At 39.9% G+C, this 14987-nt stretch overlaps 1 protein-coding gene across 1 annotated transcript in view; it reads right to left on the bottom strand.

Annotated features, from left to right (window-relative positions):
• The window catches only part of CARS1 (cysteinyl-tRNA synthetase 1), a 163495-nt gene that overhangs the window by 38722 nt on the left and 109786 nt on the right, over nt 1–14987 (bottom strand). Inside the window, 5 exon segments of the mRNA XM_053720430.1 lie at nt 1704–1725; nt 1728–1768; nt 1771–1786; nt 9344–9384; nt 9387–9411. Of these exon segments, the coding sequence (XP_053576405.1) occupies nt 1704–1725; nt 1728–1768; nt 1771–1786; nt 9344–9384; nt 9387–9411 (145 nt within the window).

The raw sequence follows: 14987 nt of genomic DNA, 5'->3' as shown, positions 1-14987 counted from the left end.
AACATCTAGACAATAAAAAATTATGCTAACATTGGAGTCTGATTGGCAAGTTCTAATGACATGTATAATCATCAATTTAGGTCATGACAATATAGTAACATAATAGCTCCCATCAATGCTCTGTCTGAACCCAGAGCGTATGTCGGGGGCAAAGAGCGTGTGTTGGGGGCATTACCCAGAGGGGGATGTTTGGGATTGGTACAGACTGGCTGAAAAATGCTAAATCTTAAGGTTTAAGCAGCAGTTGTACATTCATTGTGTAGCTCCTTAGTCTTGAGGGCTCTGCACATGCACTATACAATCAGGGACCATTGTCAAAGAAGGTCACAGACACTTTTCCCTTATCACAAATGGCACCTGAGTGTATAGCACATGGGGAACTGTCACTTTTGAAATGGTACAAGATAGGAATAGAACAATAGAGTTTGGGTTTAATGAAATAAATAAGGAAAATAGTCTAATGGTTTCTGGCACAGCTTGAAGGGATGCGGGTCACAATGTTTACAGCCATTAAAATGGAAGATTAAAACACAAACATCTATATATAAAATCTAAAGGGACAATGTACACTAGATTTTTCTCTGCATAAATGTTTTGTAGATGATCCATTTATATAGCACCCTCTGGGAGTGTTTTGTAACAATGTATAGTTTTGCTTTTTTTTTTTTTAAAAGCATTGTGCTAATTCTAAGACTCCTAACCAAGCCCCACAGTGTCAGATGTATAACACGCGTTTACAGAACTCCTGCTGGCTCCTCTTTGAGTTATCTGTCTTTTCATATGCAGGGAAGGGGGGAGTGTCTGCTCTTCTTGTTTTCCCAACCCCTTTCACTAGGTTTGTACCCAGCCAAACCCCATCAACAATGCTAAAACTGGGAGCCTCTAAGTAAGTTTTTAAAGGTTTTATACTGGATTTTTAGCTCAGAATCTGTGCATATTCTTAATAGAAGTGTCAATTACATGCAGTTATATTGTCCCTTTAAGAATCTTAAGAATAAAAGGAATTTTAATGTCACTGCATGTCATGTACTATATATTATTCTATCTACAGATGCAATATATTGTAGCAATCAATGGTAGCATAGTGGTAAAATGCAAATACATAAACTGTAATTACAGGAACCCCTCTAATATAAAATAAAATGTTCTATTTAGTTACACCATTTTATTTATAACATTCCCTTCTTTTACTATGTGTTTAACATAGGTAAGGATACAGTCAGTAATTGGTGCATACATATTTATTCTTGCTTCTTATTTGGTCACCAATTGCATCCTCCTCTGGAGAGGCACAAGAAAACGCCCATAGTAAAAGAGAGGAACAAAAATGAATGCAAGGTCTATATAAAAAGTACTATGGTAAACGGTTATTCCATTATAATCAGAAAATATGTAAACAAAATATTTTTTCATTTATATTTTTTTACAAGAATATACCTGAAACATTGTCAATTTCATTAGTTCTAGGTTGCAAACACTAACAAAAGAACAAAACCCCATCTGTGTATAGACTTGTGTAAAATAAAAAAAACAATCTGTGATTGTCTAATCATCTATATATTTCAGCACTGTTTCAGCCTATATATTTCTTGTTCTGGTGTAGGTGAGGATGATAGCACTAATCATATGGAACTCATATACTGAGCGAAACACTGATCTTATTTACCTATATCAATGCAATATATACACATTAGGCACTGTACCTTTTTTCTCTCTGGGCAATTTTGTCGAACGCCTTCTCTGAACTGAGACAGAACTTGGAGGTACGCATTACTGTGGTCTCAAGCTGAGAAGGAAACACATATATAAGTCATGTTTTTTTAGGAGGAATTTCAAACGAGATTAGGAATATAGTTGGTAATCAGAGAAATAAATAGACGAAAATAACAATATAGATGCTTAGGAAATGTTACAGTGAGGATAGGCTCAGTCACCAATCTCTATGTACAGTAAAACTTGAAAAACTAAATCGGCGTAATGGATTTTAAACCATTAACATGACATGCATTTACAATAATCTATTGCAACGAAAAAAACAGAATTTATGTTTACCTGATAATTTCTTTCTCCAACGGTGTGTCCGGTCCACGGCGTCATCCTTACTTGTGGGATAATTCTCTTCCCCAACAGGAAATGGCAAAGAGCCCAGCAAAGCTGGTCACATGATCCCTCCTAGGCTCCGCCTACCCCAGTCATTCGACCGACGTTAAGGAGGAATATTTGCATAGGAGAAACCATATGGTACCGTGGTGACTGTAGTTAAGAAAATAAAATATCAGACCTGATTAAAAAAACCAGGGCGGGCCGTGGACCGGAACACCGTTGGAGAAAGAAATTTATCAGGTAAACATAAATTCTGTTTTCTCCAACATAGGTGTGTCCGGTCCACGGCGTCATCCTTACTTGTGGGAACCAATACCAAAAGCTTTAGGACACGGATGAAGGGAGGGAGCAAATCAGGTCACCTAAATGGAAGGCACACGCTTGCAAAACCTTTCTCCCAAAAATAGCCTCAGAAGAAGCAAAAGTATCAAACTTGTAAAATTTGGTAAAAGTGTGCAGTGAAGACCAAGTCGCTGCCCTACATATCTGATCAACAGAAGCCTCGTTCTTGAAGGCCCATGTGGAAGCCACAGCCCTACGTGGAATGAGCTGTGATTCTTTCGGGAGGCTGCCGTCCGGCAGTCTCGTAAGCCAATCTGATGATGCTTTTAATCCAAAAAGAGAGAGAGTAAGAAGTTGCTTTTTGACCTCTCCTTTTACCTGAATAAACAACAAACAAGGAAGATGTTTGTCTAAAAATCCTTCTGTAGCATCTAAATAGAATTTAGAGCCGCGAACAACATCCAAATTGTGCAACAAACGTTCCTTCTTTGAAACTGGTTTTGGACACAGAGAAGGTACGATAATCTCCTGGTTAATGTTTTGTTTAGAAACAACTTTTGGAAGAAAACCAGGTTTAGTACGTAAAACCACCTTATCTGCATGGAACACCAGATAAGGAGGAGAACACTGCAGAGCAGATAATTCTGAGACTCTTCTAGCAGAAGAAATCGCAACTAAAAACAAAACTTTCCAAGATAATAACTTAATATCAACGGAATGTAAGGGTTCAAACGGAACCCCCTGAAGAACTGAAAGAACTAAATTGAGACTCCAAGGAGGAGTCAAAGGTTTGTGAACAGGCTTGATTCTAACCAGAGCCTGAACAAAGGCTTGAACATCTGGCACAGCTGCCAGCTTTTTGTGAAGTAATACCGACAAAGGCAGAAATCTGTCCCTTCAGGGAACTTGCAGATAATCCTTTTTCCAATCCTTCTTGAAGGAAGGATAGAATCCTAGGAATCTTAACCTTGTCCCAAGGGAATCCTTTAGATTCACACCAACAGATATATTTTTTCCAAATTTTGTGGTAAATCTTCTAGTCACAGGCTTTCTGGCCTGAACAAGAGTATCGATAACAGAATCTGAGAATCCTCGCTTCGATAAAATCAAGCGTTCAATCTCCAAGCAGTCAGCTGGAGTGAAACCAGATTCGGATGTTCGAACGGACCCTGAACAAGAAAGGTCTCGTCTCAAAGGTAGCTTCCAAGGTGGAGCCGATGACATATTCACCAGATCTGCATACCAAGTCCATGCGTGGCCACGCAGGAGCTATCAAGATCACCGACGCCCTCTCCTGCTTGATCCTGGCTATCAGCCTGGGGATGAGAGGAAATGGCGGGAACACATAAGCTAGTTTGAAGGTCCAAGGTGCTACTAGTGCATCCACTAGAGCCGCCTTGGGATCCCTGGATCTGGCCCCTGTAGCAAGGAACTTTGAAGTTCTGACGGAGAGGCCATCAGATCCATGTCTGGAATGCCCCACAGGTGAGTGACTTGGGCAAAGATTTCCGGATGGAGTTCCCACTCCCCCGGATGCAATGTCTGCCGACTCAGAAAATCCGCTTCCCAATTTTCCACTCCTGGGATGTGGATAGCAGACAGGTGGCAGGAGTGAGACTCCGCCCAAAGAATAATTTTGGTTACTTCTTCCATCGCTAGGGAACTCCTTGTTCCCCCCTGATGGTTGATGTACGCAACAGTCGTCATGTTGTCTGATTGAAACCGTATGAACCTGGTCCTCGCAAGCTGGGGCCAGGCCTGGAGAGCATTGAATATCGCTCTCAGTTCCAGAATATTTATCGGTAGAAGAGATTACTTCCCGAGACCAAAGACCCTGAGCTTTCAGGGATCCCCAGACCGCGCCCCAGCCTATCAGGACTGGCGTCGGTCGTGACAATGACCCACTCTGGTCTGTGGAACATCATCCCTTGAGACAGATTGTCCAGGGACAGCCACCAACGGAGTGAGTCTCTGGTCCTCTGATTTACTTGTATCTTCGGAGACAAGTCTGTATAGTCCCCATTCCACTGACTGAGCATGCACAGTTGTAATGGTCTTAGATGAATGCGCGCAAAAGGAACTATGTCCATCGCCGCCACCATCAACCCGATCACTTCATGCACTGAGCTATGGAAGGAAGAGGAACGGAATGAAGTATCCGACAAGAGTCCAGAAGCTTTGTTTTTCTGGCCTCTGTTTAGAAAGATCCTCATTTCTAAGGAGTCTATAATTGTTCCCAGAAGGGAACCCTTGTTGACGGGGATAGAGAACTCTTTTCCACGTTCACTTTCCAGCCGTGAGATCTGAGAAAGGCCAGGACAATGTCCGTGTGAGCCTTTGCTTGAGGAAGGGACGACGCTTGAATCAGAATGTCGTCCAGGTAAGGTACTACTGCAATGCCCCTTGGTCTTAGCACCGCTAGAAGGGACCCTAGTACCTTTGTGAAATCCTTGGAGCAGTGCTAATCCGAAAGGAAGCGCCACGAACTGGTAATGTTTGTCCAGGAATGCAAACCTTAGGAACCGATGATGTTCCTTGTGGATAGGAATATGTAGATACGCATCCTTTAAATCCACCGTGGTCATGAATTGACCTTCCTGGATGGAAGGAAGGATAGTTCGAATGGTTTCCATCTTGAACGATGGGACCGTGAGAAATTTGTTTAAGATCTTGAGATCTCGGATTGGTCTGAACGTTCCCTCTTTTTTGGGAACTATGAACAGATTGGAGTAGAACCCCATCCCGTGTTCTCTTAATGGAACAGGATGAATCACTCCCATTTTTAAACAGTCTTCTACACAATGTAAGAAAGCCTGTCTTTTTATGTGGTATGAAGACAACTGCGACCTGTGGAACCTCCCCCTTGGGGGAAGTCCCTTGAATTCCAGAGATAACCCTGGGAGACTATTTCTACGCCCAAGGATCCAGAACATCTCTTGCCCAAGCCTGAGCGAAGAGAGAGAGTCTGCCCCCCACCCCAGATCCCGGTCCCGGATCGGGGGCCAATATTTCATGCTGTCTGGTAGCAGTGGCAGGTTTCTTGGCCTGCTTTCCCTTGTTCCAGCCTTGCATTGGTCTCCAAGCTGGCTTGGCCTGAGAAGTATTACCCTCTTGCTTAGAGGACGTAGCACCTTGGGCTGGATCCGTTTTTACGAAAGGACGAAAATTAGGTCTATTTTTTGCCTTGAAAGGCCGATCCTGAGGGAAGGGCGTGGCCCCTTACCCCCAGTGATATCAGAGATAATCTCTTTCAAGTCAGGACCAAACAACGTTTTCCCTTGAAAGGAATGATTAGTAGCTTGTTCTTGGAAGACGCATCAGCCGACAAGATTTCAACCAAAGCGCTCTGCGCGCCACAATAGCAAACCCAGAGTTCTTAGCCGCTAACTTAGCCAGTTGCAAAGAGGCCGTCTAGAGTGAAAGAATTAGCCAATTTGAGAGCATTGATTCTGTCCATAATCTCCTCATAAGGAGGAGAGTCACTATCGAGCACCTTAAGCAGTTCATCAAACCAGAAATATGCGGCTAGTAGTGACAGGACAATGCATGAAATGGGTTGTAGAAGGTAACCCCTGCTGAACAAACATCTTTTTAAAGCAAACCTTCTAATTTTTTATCCATAGGATCTTTGAAAGCACAACTATCCTCTATGGGAATAGTGGTGCGTTTGTTTAAGTAGAAACCGCTCCCTCGACCTTGGGGACTGACTGCCATAAGTCCTCTTCTGGGGTCGACCATAGGAAACAATTTTTTAAATATGGGGGGGAGGGACGAAAGGAAATACCGGGCCTTTCCCATTCTTTATTAACAATGTCCGCCACCCGCTTGGTATAGGAAAAGCTTCTGGGAGCCCCGGCAACCTCTAGGAACTTGTCCATTTTTACATAGTTTCTCTGGGATGACTAAATTTTCACAAATCATCCAGAAGTGGATAATACCTCCTTAAGCAAAATTGCGGAGATGTTCCAATTTAAATTTAAATGTAATCACATCAGATTCAGCCTGCTGAGAAATGTCCCTAAATCAGTAATTTCTCCCTCAGACAAAACTCCCTGGCCCCCCTCAGATTGGGTTAGGGGCCCTTCAGAGATATTAATATCTGCGTCGTCATGCTCTTCAGTAACTAAAACAGAGCAGCCACGCTTACCGCTGACAAGGGTTCATTTTGGCTAAATGTTTTTGACAGAATTATCCATTACAGCCGTTAATTGTTGCATAGTAAGGAGTATTGGCGGCTAGATGTACTAGGGGCCCTCCTGAGTGGGCAAGACTCGTGTAGACGAAGGAGGGAATGATGCAGTACCATGCCCTTACTCCCCTCACTTGAGGAATATCTTGGGCATCATTGTCAATTATCACATAAATCACATTTATTTAAATGAAATAGGAATTCTGGCTTCCCCACACTTCAGAACACAGTCTATCTGGTAGTTCAGACATGTTAAAACAGCATAACCTTGATCAGAAAGTACAAAAAAACCGTTTTCTAAAATAAAACCGTTACTGTCACTTTAAATTTTAAACTGAACACACTTTATTACTGCAATTGCGAAAAAACATGAAGGAATTGTTCAAAATTCACCAAATTTTCACCACAGCATCTTAAAGCCTTGAAAATATTGCCACACCAATTTGGGAAGCTTTAACCCTTAAAATAACGGAACCGGAGCCGTTTTAAGCTTTAAAACCCCTTTACAGTCCCTGGTATCTGCTTTGCTGAGGACCCAACCAAACCCAAAGGGGAATACGATACCAAATGACGCCTTCAGAAGTCTTTTATAAGTATCAGAGCTCCTCTCACATGCGACTGCATGCCATGCCTCTCAAAAACAAGTGCGCAACACCGGCGCGAAAATGAGACTCTGCCTATGCTTTGGGAAAGCCCCTAAAGAATAAGGTGTCTAAAACAGTGCCTGCCGATATTATTATATCAAAATTACCCAGATAAAATGATTCCTCAAGGCTAAATATGTGTTAATAATCAATCGATTTAGCCCAGAAAAAGTATACAGTTTAAATAAGCCCTTGTGAAGCCCTTATTTTACAATCGTAATAAACATGGCTTACCGGATCCCATAGGGAAAATGACAGCTTCCAGCATTACATCGTCTTGTTAGAATGTGTCATACCTCAAGCAGCAAGGGACTGCAAACTGTTCCCCAAACTGAAGTTAATTGCTCTCAACAGTCCTGTGTGGAACAGCCATGGATTTTAGTTACGGTTGCTAAAATCATTTTCCTCATACAAACAGAATTCTTCATCTCTTTTCTGTTTCTGAGTAAATAGTACGTACCAGCACTATTTGAAAATAACAAACTCTTGATTGAATAATGAAAAAACTACAGTAAACACTAAAAAACTCTAAGCATCTCCGTGGAGATGTTGCCTGTACAACGGCAAAGAGAATGACTGGGGTAGGCGGAGCCTAGGAGGGATCATGTGACCAGCTTTGCTGGGCTCTTTGCCATTTCCTGTTGGGGAAGAGAAATACCCACAAGTAAGGATGACGCCGTGGACCGGACACACCTATGTTGGAGAAATACATTCAGATTTGAACAATTTTGTTTTATGGAAAATATAAAATAGTACTCTACTCCAGATGCAGAATTCTGCCTGCCTACGAGATCAGGTAGTTGAGATGTCTAACAGTAATATACACACATGACAAAACACACACACACAAACAAGAATCTACAAAATCAGGTAGTGGAGATATCTAACAGTAATATATGCACATGACAAAACACACACACAAACAAGAATCTACAAGATCAGGTAGTGGGGATGTCTAACAGTAATATATGCACGTGACAAAACACACACACACACACACACACAAACAAAAATCTACAAGATCAGGTAGTGGAGATGTCTAACAGTAGTATATGCACATAACAAAAAACACACACACAAACAAACAAGAATCTACAAGATCATTTAGTGGAGATATCTAACAGTAATATATGCAGATGACAAAACACACACAAACAAGAATCTACAAGATCAGGTAGTGGGGATGTCTAACAGTAATATATGCACATGACAAAAAACACACACACACACACACACAAACAAACAAGATCAGTTAGTGGAGATATCTAACAGTAATATATGCAGATGACAAAAAACACACACAAACAAGAATCCACAAGATCAGTAAGTGGAGATGTCTAACAGTAATATATGCCACATGACAAAACACACACACGCAAACAAACATCAACAAGATCATTTAGTGGAGATATCGAACAGTAATATATGCAGATGACAAAACACACACAAACAAGAATCTACAAGATCATTTAGTGGAGATATCTAACAGTAATATATGCAGATGGCAAAACACACACACACACACAACAACAAGAATCTACAAGATCATTAGTGGAGATATCTAACAGTAATATATGCAGATGACAAAACACACACACACACACACACACAACACACCACACACAAACAAGAATCTACAAGATCAGGTAGTGGGGATGTCTAACAGTAATATATGCACATGACAAAACAAACACACACACACAAACAAGAATCTACAAGATCATTTAGTGGAGATATCTAACAGTAATATATGCACATGACAAAACAAACACACACACACAAACAAGAATCTACAAGATCAGTTAGTGGAGATATCTAACAGTAATATATGCACAGAGCAAAACAAACAAAAACAAGAATCTACAAGATCAGGTAGTGGAGATGTCTAACAGTAATATATGACAAACAAACACATACACACACACAACAAACAAGAAGGACTAGCATAGCACTTATCCCCAATATACTTAGAGGTAATACCCTTATAACATTATAATGCAAATTTCTCATTTGTTTTGAATTTAAGTCTTTATTAGTTTCTTATTTTATATTCTTTTAGACTTTAACAGACAGAAACATAGCAGTTGAGAACACATATAGCAAGTGTGAAATATACAAAACTTACATTTGCATTCTGCGCACTTCCACCCACGGGGAATCCAATAGCTCCTCTCCTTCAATAGCACCAAATATCTAGGAAACATACAGCTAACTCAGATACTGTAACATGTGTGGACCACTATTTACGAGGGGTATATTTCCACGGCAAAGCAAGTAACCTTTACACCCCAAAAAAAGTCCCAAAGTCAGTTTAATTTGTTAAACTCTTAAGTGAAAAACAGTTTAATATTTGTGACACAATGAGGTAAAATTATTTTAGAAATCACAGCAAAAGATTTGTTTCAATTTCACAGATAGTTAGGAAACTATCTAATTATGAACAAAAAATATGCAACTTATGAATGTAACCACAAAGTAATACTAGAAAAACAAATGCTAGTATGTAGCAGGGGGAGTGACCACCGGGGCGGCAGAATATGTCAAATCACAATGCTGTCTGCTGTCTACTGAATCTGTATGTCACATTTCATTTAAAATATCACATTTTTACTATCTTCCAGTCCCATGTTGATTTGATTCATAGTTATGTGTAGAAAAAGACAGTAGCTATGTAATTGGTAATACCGGGGCTATCTGGTCCTGTATAACTTTATAAATAACTTTGGGCCAGATTACGAGTGGAGCGGTATTAACGATCCAGCTTCTGTGCCAACTCTGCTAGAAGTAAGCTTTTTGCGTACATCAGGAAGCGTTTGTATTACAAATTGAACCATAGCCAAAGTTAGGATTTTGCGCAAGCATTCATGAATTCCCCCATAGAAGTCAATGGAGCAAAAAAAGTGGGGAAAAAGCCAACACCCTACTTCGCCGCTCAAACCAGATCGCGTATTCTCAAATGTGCTAACCTGACATGAAAATATGAATATTTCACATTCCCATGTTCTTCACATAGCAGAATATGTTCTGTTTATTTGTAAATACATTTTTTTTTTTACATATATCTGATGGTATTTTGGTAAAATATATATCTATACATATATATGCAGATGATATTATATAGGTATAGATATACAGACATATATAAGAATATGTATTTTAAAATACTTTGATTATAATATATATATATATATATATATATATACACATACACACACACACGCACCGTATAATGTGATTGTTTATATGCATATATAGGCTCAGTAATAAATACACATAAAACATATTATATATATATATATATATATATATAACTTTTCAGTGCAATAATATAATTTATGTAAGAACTTACCTGATAAATTCATTTCTTTCATATTAGCAAGAGTCCATGAGCTAGTGACGTATGGGATATACATTCCTACCAGGAGGGGCAAAAGTTTCCCCAAACCTCAAAATGCCTAACAAATACACCCCTCCACCACACCCACAAATCAGTTTAACGAATAGCCAAGAAGTGGGGTGATAAGAAAAAGTGCGAAACCATATAAAATAAGGAATTGGAATAATTGTGCTTTATACAAAAAAATCATAACCACCACAAAAAAAGGGAGGGCCTCATGGACTCTTGCTAATATGAAAGAAATGAATTTATCAGGTAAGTCTTACATAAATTATAGTTTTCCTTTCATGTAATTAGCAAGAGTCCATGAAGCTAGTGACGTATGGGATAATGAATACCCAAGATGTGGATCTTTCCACGCAAAGAGTCACTAGAGAGGGAGGGATAAAATAAAGACAGCCAATTCCTGCTGAAATAATCCACACCCAAAATAAAGTTTAATGAAAAACATAAACAGAAGATTCAAACTGAAACCGCTGCCTGAAGTACTTTTCTACCAAAAACTGCTTCAGAAGATGAAAATACATCAAAATGGTAGAATTTAGTAAAAGTATGCAAAGAGGACCAAGTTGCTGCCTTTGCAAATCTTGATCAACCGAAGCTTCATTCACTAAACGCCCAGGAGTAGAAACTGACCTAGTAGAAATGAGCTGTAATCCTTTGAGGCGGAGTTTTACCCGACTCGACATAGGCATGAATGAATTAAAGATTTCAACCAAGATGCCAAAGAAATGGCAGAAGCTTTCTGGCCTTTTCTAGAACCGGAAAAGATAACAAATAGACTAGAAGTCTTTCGGAAAGACTTAGTAGCTTCAACATAATATTTCAAAGCTCTAACAACATCCAAGAATGCAACGATTTCTCCTTAGAATTCTTAGGATTAGGAACATAATGAGGGAACCACAATTTCTCCTACTAATGTTGTTGGAATTCACAACCTTAGGTAAAAAATTCAAAAGAAGGTCGCAACACACCGCCTTATCCGTGATGAAAAATCAGAAAAGGAGACTCACAAGAAAGAGCAGATAATTCAGGAGACTCTTCTGGCAGAAGAGATCGCCAAAGGAACAAAACTTTCCAAGAAAGTAATTTAATGTCCAATGAATGCATGGGTTCAAAAGGAGGAGCTTGAAGAGCCCCCAGAACCAAATTCAAACTCCAAGGAGGAGAAATTGACTTAATGACAGGTTTTATACGAACCAAATGCACAAAACAATAAATATCAGGAAGATTAGCAATATTTCTGTGAAAAAGAACAGAAAAGAGCAGAGATTTGTCCTTTCAAAGAACTTGCGATAAACCTTTATCTAAACCATCCCTGAAGAAACTGTAAAATTCTTGGAATTCTAAAAGAATGCCAAGAAAAATGATGAGAAAGACACCAAGAAATATAAGTCTTCCAGACTCTATAATATATCTCTCTAGATACAGATTTACGAGCCTGTAACATAGTATTAATCACAGAGTCAGAGAAACCTCTTTGACCAAGAATCAAGCGTTCAATCTCCATACCTTTAAATTTAAGGATTTGAGATCCTGATGGAAAAAAGGACCTTGCGACAGAAGGTCTGGTCTTAGCGGAAGAGCCCACGGATGGCAAGAGGCCATCTGGACAAGATCCGCATACCAAAACCTGTGAGGCCATGCCGGAGCTACCAGCAGAACAAACGAGCATTCCTTCAGAATCTTGGAGATTACTCTTGGAAGAAGAACTAGAGGCGGAAAGATATAGGCAGGATGATACTTCCAAGGAAGTGATAATGCATCCACTGCTTCCGCCTGAGGATCCCGGGATCTGGACAGATACCTGGGAAGTTTCTTGTTTAGATGAGACGCCATCAGATCTATTTCTGGAAGCTCCCACATTTGAAACAATCTGAAGAAATACCTCTGGGTGAAGAGACCATTCGCCCGATGCAACGTTTGGCGACTGAGATAATCCGCTTCCCAATTGTCTATACCTGGGATATGAACCGCAGAGATTAGACAGGAGCTGGATTCCGCCCCAAACCAGAATTCGAGATACTTCTTTCATAGCCAGAGGACTGTGAGTCCCTCCTTGATGATTGATGTATGCCACAGTTGTGACATTGTCTGTCTGAAAACAAATGAACGATTCTCTCTTCAGAAGAGGCCAAGACTGAAGCGCTCTGAAAATTGCACGGAGTTCCAAAATATTGATCGGTAATCTCACCTCCTGAGATTCCCAAACTCCTTGTGCCGTCAGAGATCCCCACACAGCTCCCCAACCTGTAAGACTTGCATCTGTTGAAATACAGTCCAGGTCGGAAGAACAAAAGAAGCCCCCTGAATATAAACGATGGTGATCTGTCCACCACGTTAGAGAGTGTCGTACAATCGGTTTTAAAGATATTAATTGAGATATATTTGTGTAATACCTGCACCATTGATTCAGCATACAGAGCTGAAGAGGTCGCATGTGAAAACGAGCAAGGGGATCGCGTCCGATGCAGCAGTCATAAGACCTAGAATTTCCATGCATAAGGCTACCGAAGGGAATGATTGTGACTGAAGGTTTCGACAAGCTGAAATCAATTTTAGACGTCTCTTGTCTGTCAAAGACAGAGTCATGGACGCTGAATCTATCTGGAAACCCAGAAAGGTTACCCTTGTCTGAGGAATCAATGAACTTTTTAGTGAATTGATCCTCCAACCATGATCTTGAAGAAACAACACAAGTTGATTCGTATGAGATTCTGCTAAATGTAAAGACTGAGCAAGTACCAAGATATCGTCCAAATAAGGAAATACCACAATACCCTGTTCTCTGATTACAGACAGAAGGGCACCGAGAACCTTTGTAAAAATTCTTGGAGCTGTAGCTAGGCCAAACGGCAGAGCCACAAACTGGTAATGCTTGTCCAGAAAAGAGAATCTCAGGAACTGATAATGATCTGGATGAATCGGAATATGCAAGATATGCATCCCTGTAATCTATTGTGGACATATAATGCCCCTTGCTGAACAAAAGGCAAGATAGTCCTTACAGTTACCATTTTGAACGTTGGTATCCTTACATAACGATTCAATATTTTTAGATCCAGAACTGGTCTGAAGGAATTCTCCCTTCTTTGGTACAATGAAGAGATTTGAATAAACCCCAGCCCCTGTTCCAGAACTGGAACTGGCCATAATTACTCCAGCCAACTCTAGATCTGAAACACATTTCAGAAATGCTTGAGCTTTCACTGGATTTACTGGGACACGGGAAAGAAAAAATCTCTTTGCAGGTGGTCTTCTCTTGAAACCAATTCTGTACCCTTCTGAAACAATGTTCTGAATCCAAGATTGTGAACAGAATTGATCCAAATTTCTTTGAAAAAAACGTAACCTGCCCCTACCAGCTGAGCTGGAATGAGGGCCGCACCTTCATGTGGAACTTAGAAGCTGGCTTTGCTTTTCTAGAAGGCTTGGATTTATTCCAGACTGGAGATGGTTTCCAAACTGAAACTGCTCCTGAGGATGAAGGATCAGGCTTTTGTTCTTTGTTGAAACGAAAGGAACGAAAACGATTATTAGCCCTGTTTTTACCCTTAGATTTTTTATCCTGTGGTAAAAAGTTCCTTTCCCACCAGTAACAGTTGAGATAATAGAATCCAAACTGAGAACCAAATAATTTGTTACCCTGGAAAGAAATGGAAAGTAGAGTCGATTTAGAAGACATATCAGCATTCCAAGTTTTAAGCCATAAAGCTCTTCTAGCTAAATAGCTAGAGACATAAACCTGACATCAACTCTGATAATATCAAAAATGGCATCACAGATAAAATTATTAGCATGTTGAAGAAGAATAATAATATTATGAGAATCATGATCTGTTACTTGTTGCGCTAAAGTTTCAACCAAAAAGTTGAAGCTGCAGCAACATCAGCCAATGATATAGCAGGTCTAAGAAGATTACCTGAACACAGATAAGCTTTTCTTAGAAAGGATTCAATTTTCCTATCTAAAGGATCCTTAAAGGAAGTACCATCTGACGTAGGAATAGTAGTACGTTTAGCAAGGGTAGAAATAGCCCCATCAACTTTAGGGATTTTGTCCCAAAATTCTAATCTGTCAGACGGCACAGGATATAATTGCTTAAAACGTTTAGAAGGAGTAAATGAATTACCCAAATTATTCCATTCTCTGGAAATTACTTCAGAAATAGCACCAGGAACAGGAAAAACTTCTGGAATAACCACAGGAGATTTAAAGACCTTATCTAAACGTTTAGATTTAGTATCAAGAGGACCAGAATCCTCAATTTCTAAAGCAATTAGTACTTCTTTAAGTAAAGAACGAATAAATTCCATTTTAAATAAATATGAAGATTTATCAGCATCAACCTCTGAGACAGAATCCTCTGAAC

Source organism: Bombina bombina, chromosome 7 (genome assembly GCF_027579735.1).
Source record: "Bombina bombina isolate aBomBom1 chromosome 7, aBomBom1.pri, whole genome shotgun sequence".
Lineage (NCBI taxonomy): Eukaryota > Metazoa > Chordata > Amphibia > Anura > Bombinatoridae > Bombina > Bombina bombina.
Note: the sequence above shows the minus strand (reverse complement) of the source record. Positions and strands in the feature narration are given on the sequence as shown.